Source organism: Calonectris borealis, chromosome 1 (genome assembly GCF_964195595.1).
Source record: "Calonectris borealis chromosome 1, bCalBor7.hap1.2, whole genome shotgun sequence".
NCBI lineage: Eukaryota > Metazoa > Chordata > Aves > Procellariiformes > Procellariidae > Calonectris > Calonectris borealis.
Window position 1 is genome coordinate 15,383,398 of NC_134312.1, and position 18,260 is coordinate 15,401,657.

At 37.9% G+C, this 18,260-nt stretch overlaps 1 protein-coding gene across 2 annotated transcripts in view; it reads right to left on the reverse strand.

Moving 5' to 3' along the window:
- The window catches only part of ATXN7L1 (ataxin 7 like 1), a 121,116-nt gene that overhangs the window by 3,155 nt on the left and 99,701 nt on the right, over positions 1-18,260 (reverse strand). For both annotated transcript variants that reach the window (XM_075145116.1, XM_075145124.1), the window contains exons 6-11: positions 17,276-17,358; positions 16,166-16,422; positions 13,660-13,852; positions 11,141-11,262; positions 7,041-7,992; positions 2,758-2,832 (exon numbers count right to left, since the gene is read on the reverse strand). In XM_075145116.1, the coding sequence (XP_075001217.1) occupies positions 2,758-2,832; positions 7,041-7,992; positions 11,141-11,262; positions 13,660-13,852; positions 16,166-16,422; positions 17,276-17,358 (1,682 nt within the window). The remainder of the gene's footprint in view (positions 1-2,757; positions 2,833-7,040; positions 7,993-11,140; positions 11,263-13,659; positions 13,853-16,165; positions 16,423-17,275; positions 17,359-18,260) is intronic.

An 18,260-nucleotide genomic window follows, 5' to 3' on the forward strand; every position in this document is an offset into this window, starting at 1 on the left:
GAAAACGAGCTTTTAATACATAATTTGTATTAACAGGCACAAATAATTTGACTGTAAAACTACCATTCCATTAATGCAACCAAGTAGGTTTTGTAGGGAAAAGTAGTATTTTTTTATTAAAGCAACAATAGTTGGAAAAACAGGCATGCTTTTATGCATACAAGCCCCTGTTCAGGTCTCAAATAGATGCAGCAACATTCAAATTAAACATGAATTGAGAACAATTTGTCTGAGTTTAACCTGACTGAGTCTAATGCGAAGGGAGAGCAGACAGGCCCACAACAGTTATTCTCACAGCTACCAGTATCCCTCAGGAGTACCCGAGAGTACACTGTACTTCAATGGATGTAGCAAATGACCAGAAGAAACTACTTGTGTGAAGTCAAAACAACCACAGGGCACCTTTATCTCACAACTCAATAATGGGAAACACCCAGTTATTGGCGGCAGGTGACTTTCACAGTACTGCCGCATGTCCTCTCGGCTCCGACTGGACACCTTCGGAAGGCGAGTGGGGATGCTAGCTTTCTCAGTAGGACTGCACGCAGGCTATCATAGGTCAAACGAGCCTGGGTTTACAGCCTGCCGCAATTTCCCGAATGCTTCATTCTCAACCAGTCACTCAACCCCCTGTTGAGTTAAGGACCGCTCTTCCTTCCCTTGAGAAACAACAATCTTCTCCCTTCTAACTCCCCCTCTGCACCAGCAGACAACCCCGACAGGTTGCCTAACCAGGGAACACAGTGGAGGAAGTCCAGAGAAACTGCTCTATACTCACGTTTAGCTTGACGGCTGCAATTCTACTTCAAACTGCATTGTTGAAAGTCTGTTGTTCTGACTTGTATTCGTGAAAACTTGCCTGTTTTTTCCAACGATAAACCCCAGTGTATAGCAGAGATTGTCTCTGCCTACAGACCTTGCTTCACTTGGGCTCCCTGGTTATCGTGGTTATAACACCACTAACATTAAAAACGAGTGTTCTTTACTGTCACAGCAGATACTTGTGACCTAATTAATAACACCTTCATAAAAAAATATTATAGCACAGTTTAAGACTAAAATTTTACTTAGAGACCGTTCAGTTGCTAGATTGGAGATGAAAGCTGTCAACAAAGCAGCTCAGATTTATTTTGACAGTGACAAGCGTTCATTAGATAGGTAATCATTATTCATGGTTCCAAACACTAAAATCCTGTGTTAGAGTTTAAAAAAAAAAAGTTTAACAAAACTCAATACATCTTGATTTTCTTTTGTATTTGTACTCTGAGCTCCATATTCAGCTACCAAACTGACAGAAATATATTTTTAACAATAAAGAGTTTGTGGGGCTTAAAACAAGCAAGCACTTCTATTGTTGATAAAGTTATGGAAACAGGCAGCTGAAAAGCTTAGCAATAGCCTCTGTTTACATAAGGCTGCCACAAAATTAATGTTTTGTACTGTTAGGTTTTCCCCATGGGATCTAGGCAACAGATCCCAACAAGCTCTGCCCCTCGGGTAGTGTGTATTTTATACTAACACAGGAGCAGGAGGTTTTGCACTTCGGCACAGCTTTATCCCAAATTTGTTACTGGCAGTTGGATGACAGTGTCTCACACAGCAAAACACTGGTCCTTAGAAGTATGAAGAAACTTCCCACTTTTTTCCCTTCAGAGTAGTTCTTCCATATGTATACTGCTTTGCATTCAGCACCAAGAGGAAAAAACAAAAAATTTACTGTTTGGCAGTTCATCTCAAGATGCGAGTGATTCAGGGTATTTTTAATGGGGATACAGTTGTGGGTATCATTACTACAATCATTACTATTCTTTTGCTGTGTCTACACAGCAGAAACTAAGCAGCACAGCCATTTGGAATAACTACTCCTGTATAATTGAGCCAGAGTATGTAACAGAATTCTAAAATACTGACTGCTTGTACATAAAAATCCCCTGGAATTTTTGTTTACTTGTGACTACACCTTGCTGAGGTGGGAAACCTTTTCATACCAAGGATCTTGATAATGAATTCTTGATAAATTACTCCACTTGCAGAGTCAAACAGTAGGGGCCATATTAAAAAAATAAACTAGTCTATCAGTCCTCAAGACAGATGAGGGCTGGATCACAGGTCAAGCACCTGTCCTCACAAAAAAGCTGAGTTACAGAATTTAATATAATTATCTGACTAGTAGTCTGTATGATAAACAGGTATGGTGGGAGTGCTAAGGATTTCTCACAGTCTAAGAAGAATTCAGATTATGCTTAGCTTAGTTACGCTTTCAGATTAGTTTCTCTGAAGAGCCGAGTGTCCTGTCTCCTCTGTCCTGTTTCTGTCCTCCCTTTGCTGTTTTCACTTCTGGCCTATTTTTAAATGCTGTCCCTTCTATGCCAGTTTGGGGGCTGTGCTGTGCCATCTCGCTCAGCAGGGGAAGTTGGATAGAAAAACCACGTTAGCTTAGCTGGATCCTGCGCAGACAGTTTCTGCTGCTGCTGAGTTTGTATCACCAAAGCAACAGCCGGTGAGCAGCACATAAGCCAACCTGAGGTGTATTACAGGTGGTGAAAAACAAGCAGAAAACTTTATTCATAAATCTCAGAGGGGGGAATAGCTGGAAAAAAAATTAAGTGAGAGGAGAAATCTAATATTAGTTCACCAAAGACAGCTTCTATAAAGAATTGTATTCATAAGGAAATTGTATTTTAAGGTTATACAGTATAAAATATTTTAAAATGCTTACAGACTACTTAAGTACAGTTTTTTTTAAAAGCAACTTACTTGTCTGTTGTGTACGGGGTTTGATGTACTCGAAGGACTGGATTGTGACAAAGCTACACTGCTATTTTTTCCAATCTGAAAGACATTAATTGAGCAGTAGTGAGAGGCATATTTGTCAGTTGAATGCAGATGCTGGTAATGGCCTTCTTTTTCTTGTGTAAAGTGGCACTAATTGCTTTGCATTTGGAACACAGGTATTTTGCTATTGCAAAAGATACACTTCTTCAGATAGAATTATAATTATCTCTCAGAGCAGAATCATAATTCTCTCTCAGAGCCTGTATGCTTTAAATAAACTCTTAAAAGGCACATAAATACTACTGCAGGTCAGAAAACAAGACAAGAAACGGTTACTGGGGGAATATAGATCGTAAAACCCCACTTCTCTAGACCGAAATACTAGTTTCTTCAGTTACCGGAGTCACTGAGAGAGCACAGAGTGCTCAAGGTCAGACTCCTCCCCAGTGGCCCTTCCCCACTCCTAGGGAGTTTAAAGCAAGTGGCCAATCACCATAGCATGCCCTAAGTTATTCCACTTTCTTCCATATAGAGTCTTCATTTATTATTGCTCAATAAAGCAAATATTAACCAGAAGAATCAAACTCCAGAGGTTTAAATTTGCAATTGTATCAATTTACTGCATCAGAGAATTTCTTTGGGAATGAGCGTGAATCGATAGTACACATACATATATTTTAAAAGTACTTAGTTAAAATATTGCAATATTCAATCTGCTATTTCAATGCTTGAGACATTACAGCACTCTGCAAAAGCAGTCTGTCTGAGGTTTTTCTACAATGACCCATAAACAGTGTAGGTATTCCTGTTGCAATACAAAAGCGGAGACAGGTGTTGAGTCAGAGGAGCAGTTCCTCAGGGGTTACAAGGCTGATAAAAATTAACCATGGACACCTGCCTGCAAATGGCAGATGACTGCATTTTGAATAGTTATTCACAAGGTCAATGGACTTTGAGTCCCATCAACTTTAATCATTTGATGGAGAGGTAGCAAGGACCTGTCTTCTACACAGTGACAACTGCAGTTGCAAGTCTCTTACTGAATAGATGGGACTGTGATATTGGCTGGCAGGGTCTTCACCAACATCGTAGTTTTCTCCTTCCCTTCTGCAACATCATTTGTTATTTTGCCCTTTCATGTATACCGTGTAAGGTAGCCTTTGTCTCCCTCTCCATACCTGCCCTTTCTCACAGTGACTGTTAAAACCAGTGTTCTCTATTCACATTCTATCCAGAAGAAATGTTTAAAGTTTTTATTTACAGCCAATTCTGAAGGCAGCTCCCATGTGCACAAAGATGAAAAGGGTAGGCCTCTGCCTATCCCCTTCCCTTCAGCTTGTTGCTTTGCATGCCACAGCTGTTCTCTAGGTACTAATGTGCCGTATCAAGCTTTTCTTCAATATACAAATCTTGACGCAAGATACACAACCTTGCAAAATCTTTTCTGTTCATTCAGAACATCATGACAAACCTTTCTTCTCTACAACCACCATTATAATATTCATTAAAACCTTTCAAAATAAAATACATGTCCATCATTTAAATGGAAAAATAGCCACTAAGAAATCGACTTGCTGAGATCCTAGAATTGTGAGAGGGAATATTATACCTCTTTAGGCTTCATTCATTCAGTGCTCCTACGACTAACAGCCTGGCTCTCTCTGTGAGACAAAGCAAGGAGCAACACAGCTTGCAGCACTGTGGTGGGCTTCGGGCTGCTTTACCGTCCTGTCCCCATTCAGAGCTGGAAGGGCAGCGCCCCAGGACAGAAGGGTCACTCAGACAGACCGAACAGTTACAGCACTCAGCGAAAATAAGAAAGAACAATTCCCAGTTGTGTTGGGTCTTTAATGATGGGAACACCATTTCAAAAGGATTAGGGTGAGGCCAGGACTTAAGTACCTTTTTTTCTTTTCAAAACCCAATGTTTAACACTTTCAGTTGCTATCTACCCAGGCCAGACTTGAATTAAATTAGAAAAAAAAAAAACAAAACCTGAGCCTATCACCAGTCACTTGAGCTTTTTTCTGTGTTCTTATTCTCTTAATTTAATTTGCTCAATTACATCAGGGAACAGGAGCAAGATTTTAAGTAATACTAATTTTTTTTGTGGTATTTTTACTGTGATTGCATTTCTAGAACACATCAAGACAAAACAGCAGAGCTTAAAAGTGATTTCAAGTGTTGTATTTTCCACAGTTTTAATATTCACATGTAGAGTACGTAATATTACTTGACCTATATGCTTAAGTGGGTACAAATTTCATTTATTTATAGCACAAATAAACAGTAGGAAATGTCTATTTTGTTATCGCACACACTTCAATATCATTGTCACAAAGACAATTAGCTGCCAGCCAGACATCTGAAATACAATCAACTCCACTTTACCTCCTGTTTTTGATTACTAGTGTAGCTCCAGAGACCAGCAGTATAAAAGGAAAGTGTGACCAACTTTTACATATATACACACACATATATGCATGTATACATATATATGTGTATGCACCTCTACATGCATATAAAAACATTATGTTTAAAAATATGTGTATCATTACACTCATTACATATATTTAACCCTTTACTTAAGGAAAAATTACTAGTATTACTCACACATTTACAAATATTCAGAAAAAACTTCTAATTTGATTCTTTATGGTTTATTTACTGCCATTACTGTGCAACACGCTGAAATACATCACAAACTGGAACAGGAATGTCCCACAGGAACAGATTTAATCACTAGGGGAGTCAGAATTTCAAGTCAGAACCTCCTGCGTATATCTGTAAGACTTCCTCAGACTGTACGAGCTACAGATACAATCTACGTACTGTGAAAAGAGGATACAATCCATTTCCTACTACCAATGTTTGTACCAAAATAACAATTTGTACTTACTTTTTCTTCCCATGTGAGATAGTATATCCCAGGGCAATTTAATCTTTTTAGGGACAAACATATTTCAAAAATCAGGTGTGTGACAGAATGAAGAATTTACAGCACCCTCCACTGACTTCAGTGACTTAAAGATTAGTTCTGATTGCAGGACACATTTAAAAGGCTTAAAATAGAAAGACAATGCCACTACCCATTTTTAAAGGCCAAACAAGTAATCTCAGTTGCACCTCTGCTGGAAGTAGGGAAGAGAAAATATACCTGCTAAGCTATTCTTTGAGACCTTAATTCTGTCTGCTATAACAATTTTAGAATATGTTTATTCCCTTCTTCCACTCCCATTTCTGTCTGCTATTACCTATGGATTGCCTTGCCTGAGATCTTACCCTCTTCATTTCCAAATTCCATTTTATGCGCAATATCCTTAGGAAACGAGAGTTTCACAGCAGTTCAGAAACAAACAAAAAAATCTCCTAAGCTACCTTCTCTAGATTTTCTGAGGTACTCTACTTCCTATGGTTTTGTCTTCCAGAGGCCAGGGCCAAGCTTTGTTTTCTGTGCACTGCACAGCACTGGACACAGTAGCAGAATGAAACAGTAGATCATTATAATGATTGTATTGGCAGTTCTTCCATCAAATTTTACTTCACATATACTTTTGTCGTCATATAGCATCACTGAAAGAGAAGTCAAAGCTGTATTGCTAGTGACAATGAAGTAAGAGCGTGTAACCTTATCTGTTGCACTGACTTCAATATTCTGAACACATGCACACTAAAAAAGATAACCAAATGTCCACTAAAGGTCATCTGGTTAAGATCTTAACTTCTTAATTTTTCCAGTTTCAAACAGGAAACAGCGTCTGAGGTCAGGCGTCTCAGGCTCTCCCCGCAGGGAAAGGTAGATGCAAGCGTTTTACAGAAGAGAAATGAGGAGATTTGCATAGCATTAAAAGATGAATCAGCAACAAGTTTGCGAAAAGAAACAAACAGAAATGCTGACTCTTATCTTCCTGTTTTAATGACACAATTTATTTCAGAGATGAGAATTAAAATCCAAAATTAATTTCTAAAAATAATTTATCCATTCTGACATTAAATTTTACTTTCAAAGATACAAATGGCTACTTTATTAATTGCATAAAAAACCTCATAAAATATTTTTAAGAAGTGTATATATATTTTTAACTCTCAAAGCATCTTTCTATGATTGGTACAAACCAAATACAACTATATTTCTGTATTAACCTAGAAAGTAAGTTGTGTGATGAAAAATGATCTGAAGCAAACTTAGTATTTTCTTTTCATAACGCATGAAATATTTCAAGTCAAACATGACCTGCAAAAAAATAACTGGAAGAGTCCCTTACCTGCCGAGAGATGGAGCTGCTTGTAGGATCTGGCACCGCAGAAATAAGGTTGGCAGTGCTCTTTCTATGAACACTATTCATACCAGGCATTTTAGTGATTTTACAGGCTTTGCTACTAGAACTAGAGTTCTTACGTTTTTTTCCTTCTGATTTGTCGAACGAAAGGGGTAGAGAAGACACTGCATTATGTGCGCCCAGGGAGTGGTCCCCTGAGTGGTGCACAAGAGAAGATACAGACAGGTTAGGAGAGTCAATACTGCTTACTACCATGCTCATATGTTTCACTGAGTCTGTTGAACTACTTGATAATGAAGTCCGTCCTGAGGGCTCCGATTTGGCACTGAGTGGGCTTGTTCCATTATTTGTATTGTGCACAGACATACTGTTATAGGAAGATGTAGCCTGATAGGAGTTCAAAGTTGAACTGGGGTTCAGGACACAGTTCTTTTTGTGGGACCCTGAAAATGAAGACGAGGAAGATGTCTGCAAAGATAACGAGGACGATGACGATGATGACGATGACTGCGGCTTTTTCTTTTTGTTACTTGAAGACTCATCACTCCGAGATGACAGGTCTTTCACTTTTGAGGATTTGCTGGTTTTTGTTTTGGATGGCTTGTGGGATGGGGAAGGGATGACTGCTGGCACTGGTGACACAGCTGATGGCGCCTTAAAAGTTGAGTCCATGATACTTAGGCTTGCAGCCACATGAGGAAAAGCTGTAGTGTGTGACATAATGGAATTTGTATCTGACGTTGTCACGAAGGCTGCATTTGATAACATGGCTGATGTCATTATGTAAGAAGAAGAAGTGATTCTCGAACTGATAGGTGTTGAAGGAATATACACCGCACTGGGGTTGCTGAAAGGCTGCAAGACTGATGCTGGAAAAGGAGTGGAGACATGTGCTGCTGGAGAAGGCATGGGACTATCTGCCGCAGGAGGAATCTTCCTAAATAGAGAAGGAGGGGGGGAAGTTAGTTTTAGATACTTAAAAAATTCCATCCAAACAATGCAGATAGGAAATGATTTCTGGGAAGGACCAACTTATTAAAAGAGGCAAACCTAGTTCATTCCAATTTTGGTTCCTATTCTACCAATCACATATATTTTAATATTCACAGTTCAAAATCAGCTCTGCATTCTACAACAACTTAAAAATGCTTTTACTTCTGATTTTTTTCCCTCTTTTTAAACTTGCAGTTCCATTATGAGGTTATTTGGGATTTAATACAAACCCAAAACATGTGTGTTTTAATATTGTAAGGATTCAGGAAAGCTGGATCATGAAGTATATTTTCCTAAAAATTAATTTTGAAATGAGACACATTAAATCCGTGAAGGCAGCGGAGACCTAACAGAAGATGATTAGGTAAAGAACTATGCAGCATAATTCTCCCTATAAAATTTTGTCATGGCACACGAGCTCTAAATTGTGTAACTCAGTTAAACCAGAACTGAGCTCCACTTCAGCAGAAGTGCCCCATGTAGCAATCTAGTGCATAGTGTTACAATTTAATCACTTTACTACATATTTAACTTCCTTTTTTCCTCTCCTATTTTACCAAACAATTAAAAAATGCAAATAAAATGCCTGGTGGTGGGATCTACAAACATTCTAGTCACTATGTTTCATTCATTGCATATGTTTTGCTTGAAAGTTCAAGTTGTGGAACAGTTTCAGTATCAACCTAAACTCACAAGTTAGATTTGATGAGGGTAGTAAATGAGTCAGTTTGGGGGTTTGTGAAGCACTTAAATCACTGAGCTTAAAGAGGGAAGGACGAAAGCTCATCCTTTTCCCACCAGCTATTGCTATTCTCAACAGCCCATTTGAGAGCTGGTTAGACAGGATTAAGTAGGAAAGTTATTGATTAATTTCACTGATATTGAAAAATTGACAGAGTATTAAACAATGCTTGATAAGCTTGATAACTAGTTGAATACTATTCTGAGAATAAAATTTAATAATATTACCTGTGAAATTAGTAGAATGTATCCAACTTCCTTTCTATTCAGCCACCATCTTCTATTATTTTATCTAGTCCAGTGTTAACAAAGAACCAGACTTCCATAATGACTCTTGGGAAATTATTATGTGAGCTTTTCTCATTATTTAGACTAAAATTTAATTCACAGTTTAATCCCATTTCCCTTTGTTAAGAAGCTGTACATCACCATAACTCTGCCCTTGTTATCCTCACTACTGACACCTTTTCAGTTTTTGAAGGCTTACTCTTGCCCTCAAAGAAGTATGATAAAAGAGCAGCACCGGGTGTGCTGTTTTATCCTAAATCAAATCCTAATTACAAGTGTTCTCTCCTGGTATTCTTCCTACGGAGACTGTCAGACAAAACACTGTTTATGGCACAATTACATAAGGGATTACATACAGTCCATGCAGCCAGAAATGAGGAAGTCCTACTGCCTGTGACTTGCTACACGAACAAAGCTGCTTATCAGATCCGTTCCTCAGTTTATTTTTAAAGAAGGCCCAATGATTCTTACCCATCTTTGTAAAGTACTTTGAGAACTAGGGATAAAAAGTACTTTGTAAATGTTACTATCGTTCTCAAAATATGGCCTTGCATCCCATTACCCTTTGTCTCAGCTGGACGAGCCACAGCACAGAGCTGCACTAGCACTAGTTATAAAATAACGACTTTACGTGTACGCCTGCTTGGGGAAGACAGGAAAAGATCAGTCCAGAGGAGCGTTGAGGACAACAGAAGAATACAATAGGGGTTAAGCACTGTGAGCTTCCTGTGTTATACAGACAAGTAAGTACGGATGGAATTCATTAAAATATTAGAGAGTACATAAACAGGTAGAATTTGGGAAAACATTTACAATTGGATTTAGTGGGAGCAGGATGAGGCCTGTTTATTTCTTGTGTCATGTAACCACTATAGAGGTTATTTTTGTTTTTCATGATAGTAGTGGTACTAGTGACACATTTTCTCAGATGCCCAAGTATCTTTTCTCCTGACAAACAAAGCCAATAAATAGCAAGTTTTAGTCTTCCTATTTAAGGAAACCAAATTAGTTTTATTTGTGGAAGGCGACAGACACTAGTTAACAGCCAAATTTACACAGTAGAAGAGAGGAACCCTTTGCAGATCTGTCTCTAAACAGCCATGAAACTGGCCCTTTTACAGCAAACCCAACCATTTCCAAACTATGTCTCCCAGCACAGTAGCACTGTTACCATCAAGTTACCAGGTTAGTCAGACAAGCCAAGCTTTAGTGTTTCAAAAATATATTTAAATAAAAATCAAACCTTGTTTATCTAATGGCTGGCATCCAATGAATATAAAACAGTCCTGATAATAAACAGTGACATGAAACACTGCACTTTAGTGTCATTACATTGGAAGAAGAATGCATATTCTGTAGCAGAATACCCCGAAAAATCAATCCTATCTGCAGATGCCATGAGCAGATTTTTTTTTTTTAAAGAATTAGCATCTTTTTTAGAAGTGCAGTCTATTTTAATGTATCTGTGTAGCCAAAGCCTATAGTGCTTGGAACCTGCATACGTGATATAGAGGCGCTTCAATAGTGAGTAATAATCAGAATTTTAAGACCCCAAAGCCAGTAAGGGCACTATTGGACTAAAAACCGATCATATTCCATCTTAGCACAGGCAAATGTGTACTGAGTTCCTTATCTTGTAACACATGAGTCTTACAGAGCAAAGTCTGAATGGGTGATAAGGGTGCATGATACAGGTATAACAATCTAGGCAAAATCTAACCTATCGTTATAAAATGATACAGTATCAAAACATATCTCCAAACCCAGAAAACACTGAGCGTTAATGCCTTTAAGTAATGTTAACAGAACTACTGAATTATTCCTCCCCAGATTCAGAGGGACTAAAAAAATGTCCTAAATCTGGCAGAAATTTACATCAGAATAGGAGATTGGTCTGTTGTGCTGCGTATTCCTTAACAGAGAAGGGAAAATTTGTATTCATATTACTGCTTTGCCTTAATACAGAGGTAATTTTACAAACGCTTCCCATGGAGTGTTTAATTTAGAAGTTCTACAGAATTAAAAATGTTAAACTACCCACCAAATGTAAAAATCCCACTTACTTCCACATCTGTGAGTTCAAGTGTTTTTCTACCATGGAGTTTAGTGCGAATCGAAAATGGTCCCATCTTCTGTCAAAGACATAGTACCCTCTTCCCATTAAGCGACTGCCATATGAACAAAACTGAAAGAGAAGGTATTTCAACATTGTTTATAAAAAAAATATTTCTACATTGCAAAATAATTATCATTTATAGATCAAGGAACACCTTTGTAATTTGTATCATGCATATAAAACACCCTTAAAAAGGTGTTTTTCACTTTCTGCAGCATAAATACTTTTTGCATAATATATGAAATATGTGCATTCATATTCAGAAATTCAGCTTAGTGTAAAGCTTCATACTTCACTAACAAGTCAGTTTACTATCAGGTACCTACATGTGACAGGGAAAGAATATAAAAGCTGAGGTACTGTTAAGGAAGCAATTCCTTAATAATACTCTTACTGCCTCAGAATGACAGTTACACCGTTCTGTGCACATTAAATCTAGTAATTGTGCAACAGGAATAAAAATATAACGAAGAGGAAAAAGGTGCAATGGGAGCATCTTTAGCATCTATTTAATAAACAAACAAACCAGTGACATTTCAGTAAAAAAATAAATTATCGTCCATAGCACCTGTGCTACAACAGAGCATCGGATACACTCTTCACGGTGTAGGAAAATCATCTAGAGGAGTAGTAAATATTTTGAGAATTCTGCAGAGCTCAGGAGTATTTGCACCGCTTCCTCTGGAGAACTTCCTGAAAAGTCCTACTACACTGAAATGGTATGATCAGGAATCTACCCTTTCAGTTCAGTTTTACTGATCTCACATTACGTAGAGAACTGCCGCAACACCTATTTGTGGGAGAGAAACCCGTTATAAATCATCTTCAGAAAACAAGACAACTCTCCATCATGCAGGGACCAAGTGACACAAATTCTGGCTGAGAGCTGAACCTACTGATGCAGTAGAAAAGCAGCCATTTGAAGTACTTTTCAGCTTAATGGACAGTGAGTGGTGACTGTAACGTGGTGTCTGCTTCATGACAAGGTTAAACAGATCAGTTACCACTAAGAGATAGTTTAAGAAGCTACTGCCTTTTCCCTGTCCATTACTACCACCTAGCTGGGAGAGGGACTATGCAAGGAAAACAGCCCACCACAATATGAAATTTAGCAAGTTAGCGTGAACCATGCTGCAAGCGATTTAAACCATCTTTTCTGACTTCACGTTAATATGGACTAAGAACAGCTGCACTATCAGTAACTGCTTCAGTTGAGAGATACTAAGATTTCAAAGAACAGATGAGTCAGTGGGATTTGCCTTGAAACAGAACTAGGATCGTAAACCAAAATGGCTATTGACAGCCATGCCTCACCGATGATGACTGTACAAGAACTGGCTGCACTTAGATTATTTTTTAAATTGTGCGGACACACATACATTGAGCCTTTAGTTTTTAATTCATAAAGAAGCAGCCAGCAAAAATGAAGTAGAATACAAGAGTACCAAGGACGCAGGAGGTTACTGCGTATCATAGTACTATATGGACTATAATAATTCTTACTTCTGTGTAAGAACCAAATACAGAATTTCATCTGACAGTCATTTTATGTTCAGCTCATACTTTTTCCTAGTGTCTGACAGTAACAAGTTCTCCTTTGCTCTAGGGAATAAAGACAACGCTACAGTTATCACAGTGTTCATTTCATTCTGCATATCATATGGAAAACACATAAGTGAAGTCTTCATTAATTTTATTCCTTGGCTCAATTTTGATGAGAACCAACTGCATAGAAGTTCAAGAGTTCTCCCATTGCTTCTTGGTTTGTACAGTGTAAACAAATTCACACTGCAGAGATAACACCACAAGGCAGCTCTTACTACTTACAATGAAATTTCTCACTAACACAGGAGAAAAACAAAAACAGCTGCCAGAGAAGCACATACTTAAGCCACCACCAGAGCAGATGGGCTATGCTGTGCTCTAGACTTTCCATTTTTAGATGAATGAAGCAATAGCTTCTAAGTCCACATACACTCACATAAATTATATTTCATTACTGCTTCAAACCAGACTACAAAAATCAATGAAGCACTGTAATAGCCCTTTGCTGCCGTATGATTTTTGGAACTATAACCAATTGCAAGGTACAGTTTCATAAGAACTATGACAACAAAGAGATTACCTGTTCATATCACATTTATAACAATGCAACTTTTCTCAGTTTAGCAGAATTACACCCGAGTTGCAGTCTACTGAGAGGAAAATCTAAAACTAGAACTTCTGATTTTCTGCTGTTCATCCTGTCCTGCAACCTAGCAGCATTTGTCACGTGCATTGACCAGTCTTCTCCTCCTACTTTATCCCATCTGTACCATTTTCTGTCAAATGTATTTGTTCTCTTTAGAATACAGTTTTCGGAATGTAAGGTCCTCATTCCTTACATTTTTACTAAATTACTTCTTTTTTCTCCCCTCTTTAATTACATAAGAATAATGGCAAGGCATGCCAGAGACAGACACATACCCCAAGAGGTCTGGGATGGTGTCCAGAAAAATGACAGTCTAATTTTTCAGATTCTTCAGCTCCATCCGCTTCTCCTTCATCACTGGACAATCTGCTCGTTAAATCTCCTCCCATGGAAGGCAGTGGCAGTTCTGGTACGTACCCACTGTGGTTTGAAGAACTGTTGCTGTTTATGCTATTTGCAGATGATGGTCTAGAAAGAGAATATACATATAAATCATGAGTGTTCAAAAGCTCTGCAAACCTACCTGCCGGAGTCAAGCATCAAAAAGCAAATTATACCAGAAATGATCATATAAAGAAGGATAGTAAGATACAGAACAGCTGACATTTGGTCTTGTCAGAAATATATCATGGGTTAACATCAAGTTAATGTTAGCAGAAGCACCTTTCTATTGCCTGAGATTTAAAATTTGCCATGAATTTGAGTTTAAGATCTTGAGAGAGGCAAAGTATATAAAAAATGCAAACAAAAATCAGACTTGCATAATCTTCCTACATAGCACCATTACTCTGCTACTTGGTTGATCCCAAGGGTCCAGTTATGAAATTTTACTTCATAGCAAAATACTACTGAAATTAGTGTACTAAATATAATAAGAGCATTTAGCTGACACCCTCTATAGCTAGATTAGTAAGTGAAGTAACTGGGAGGACCTCTTATAGCATGTAGGTTTTCTTTACCTTTGTCTAAAATCCAGTAGAACAAAGTAGGAATGTCTTTGCACCACAGGGTATGATGGTGCCTTGCCTTTCAAAAGTAGCTTGGAAACAAATGAGATTAGAAGTGGGGATGAAAAGGATTCTCAATTACAGTCTGTACAACCAAGTATGTATGTGGACCTCTGAGGTGGGAGGAGATGTCCGCATTGAACAAAATCTGAAGGAGATCTTCTTCAATCTCATGAATTTATGCATCAGGACACAGCAGTCACTAAGACTGTGGACAGGTGCCCTCTTCTGAACTGAGCAAGGATTGCTCAACAATGTCCATCAGCTAGAAATAACTGCTGCAGTTGCTGTTGCAAGGGATAGATTGTGTGAGTGCTCCTTAGTCTTCAGGAAAAGTCAGCCAGGTCAAGACAAGTCCCCTTCAGTGAAACCAGCAAGCTTTGCCTCAGCAAAGCAGGGAGCACTCACATAACCTCTTCCAGCGGCAGAGCTGCAGGCTTGCTGGCTCCCAGCAGAGCGGTAGCAAGGCTTTCCTCTGGCACAGCTACTTGCAAAAACAGACAGGATGACAGAACAGAGGCACTGCAGCAGCAACAGAATTGTAGATTGTATAAACACAACGTATGACTGCTGAAATCCTCCTCCTCATGTACCACTACCTTTGCAATTTCTTCAGTTGACTCTCACTGAATCGCATTCCAGTTTTGTTTCTTTGACTGTTACACGTACTAAAAACGTCTGCCTGTCCCTCTGTGCTCCCCTCTGTGTAAGGACTGTGTAAGGTCACTCCTTTTACAAGAATTATGCAGACTTCTCACCACTTTATTTATTTATGGGTTTCTTTCATTGTCCTTTCACTCAAACCCTCTAAGATCCACCTCTGCCATTGTATGAATAAAATTTCATTACGGCTTGATGAACACACAGAAAACATTGGAAATGGCTGTCCCTGTAAGACTTCAGATAGCAAATACAACAAATATCTCTCTGAAATAGGGTCTATCTTAGTACAAAAGCCCCCAAATGGGCACTCAATCCTGACCAAGGCTTCTGCAAAGAACAGAAATATGAAACAAAATAAATATGAACAAAACCAACTAGTTTAGCTCTATCTACTCCAGCCAAAACTAGTACAAAAAAATAAACCCCAGCCAACGAAACAAAACATATGGGAAGTTGACCACAGGATAAGTAGAATTCAGTAGATCCAATACATCATACTAGTATTTCTAAAGGGATGTCTTCAGAAGTTTGCATTGTCTGTCTGAAGACTGTTTTTGACCTTTACAAGAAAAATCTTCAAAATGAGGAAAGACATGCTATGGACAGTAATAGTTTTAAGAACTAGCTGCTTACATTGTCACTTACACTAAATTACACCTTTTTTTTTACAAGACATTCCATTAAGGTAATTGGTGAAGTATTTGCAGAGAAAAATTCTACATAAATGTACAGAATTTCACCACCAGTACCTACCCTGACTCATGTAAATGGACTTTTTTTCCTAAAAGTGTCAGAATGACTCAAATGTAAACTTTCCTAATTATTACTGACCATTTTAGCAAAAAAATGCAGTTAGTCTGAGATTCCGATCAGAGGGCGGACACGACTCGTCAACCCATTCCCAATCAGATCACAGGCTACCATGGACAGATTTAGGTTAATATAAACATAGTCCATCTACTACTGCTAAGATAAACTCTTGTATTAGTATGTTTTATCATGCAATAGCCTAAAGAAATACCAAATGCTTATACAATAAGCTGTGTGAAAGACTACGACATTTCTTACAGCACCTTCAGAATGCTACATTCCACACTGGAGAATTGCTTACCTTGGAAGTACAGAATTTGGTGGTCTAGATTTTGCAGGAGATGTTACTTTAGATTCTTGCCCAGAATTCACTGAAGATCCTGACAGAGAGTCTTGTGCTGATGTGGGCTGGCTCTGATGGCTTTCCCTTGCAGATGGTGGATGCTCTTTGTCTTTTGCAACTTCTTTTTCCCTGGATCGAGCTTTGTGTTCAGCTAGAAGGATGTCAAACTGTTTTTTACGGCCTGGAACTGCTCGTCGATGATTAAGTGAATGAGTCTAAAAATAGGGTGGTTAAAAAGCATTTGTGTGTGCATGACATTGTTTGAGAGTCCTCTATACTTCCGATACACCACAACTCTAAAAGATAAAATCTACTTCAAACAACTTTAGCCACAGTTATGGAAATAAAGCTGTTATTCCACATAATCTTTGATAATTTATGAAGTCATTCTTAAGAAATGCCAACATCAAGGCTAAAATTACTTTTTGCAACAATTTTCATATAACAGAGTCTATTGACTTACCTTTTCCCAAACAGAAAATATAATTCCAATAATTTTAAAATATTAAGAAGTAACATCATTGTAGCTCTTAACTGATAATGAAAAGTTGATTTCATTGGATTGAAAAACGCGCATACAGTTTAAAGCGAATTTACCTGATCATCTCTACTGACAAGCAGCACATACACATACAAATGTTCATTATAAATGTCTTGCTGCTACTTTTTAACATCAGACTTACTACTATCATAAAAGCAGCCTCCAAGTAATTTATTATACAGAAATCATGTTAATTTTTTACTAAAAATTGACTATACTTCAACATTGTTGCACACATGAACCAAAAAGGAAGCATTTAAAATAACACTTGTGCTTCTACATGAAACGTTAATGCTTTTTGCATAACAAAATGACAAGAAAAAAAAAATCTTTTTAGAAACATCAGTGGAATAATGCAGATGCTCTGATTCAAAGAAACAGAATTACTCAAAAGAATTACCTGAAGACAGCGTCTGAATACCATACCCATTGTCTGTAAGACAGGAGCAGGTATGACCTCTCAAACTACTGTGGTAGGATTTAAACTATAACAAAGCATCTGATATTTTATCTTCTAAGAAAAATACCTTGCAGGTGAGCGATCTTGTGCAAGGTTTCTTTGTTTCAGGATCCAGTACTCCACAGTGTTTATTTGGGTCAAATTCTCTTTCTGTTTGATGAGGGGGTGGGGAGAAATAGGAGAAAAAAAAAGATTATTACAGAAATTTTAACCAGAGTAGCTACAATTTTTGCCTGATAGTACTTAATTCAACCAGGCTCAACCTGAACCAGTGTTCCCAACCCCAGCACCCCATAATAGTGTGATGTGCATCACTCACAGTTGTGCTTTTTTTTGTCCTTACATGTTTCAAACTATTTAGAGCAAGATTTCAATCATAGATTTCATAGAAATAAGTTTGTTTACAGAGCTGTGCTCAGCGGAGTGGCCCAAACACAGGATGAAGCCAAATACCTGCGAGTTCAATTCCCTCTCTAACGCCGGCTGCCTCTGAGGCCGTGAAATACAGCATTTGCAAATCTAGCCTCTGAGTTTGGCTAAGACACATACAGGCTAAATATCACAAGTGCTTTGAACAACATTTCTTTGACATACTCGGAAACTCCGAAAAACAACCCGTGGTGTCTCAAAAGTTAACGCAAGATTACTAGTGGCATTTTAAAAACAAAATTTATCTAAATCTCTCCCCAAAATCTGTGTAAAAATAACGTGCATGTTAGTTCTTATTTCCCTAAGTGAAGGGAAGCATGGAGTTTAAAGTTTGCAGAAATTATGAAAAAAAAGGCATTTACATGAGTTCCACTCATGATGAACATTAAAACTGCATTAATATTTAATATGCTGTATTTGCATATTTCATTTTCATTAATATTTTAGTATTTACATAGCACAGATAGCATCACCTCCTTTAGGTTATGTTAATATGATTTTAGAGTTTGCACTACAGAGCTGTAACAAAACTATGGACATACACTTTTTAGTTTATGCCACCAAAAAAATCTACCGTTATCTTTATATGCCTTGACATTGTATGTTTTACAGACTGGTTTGCT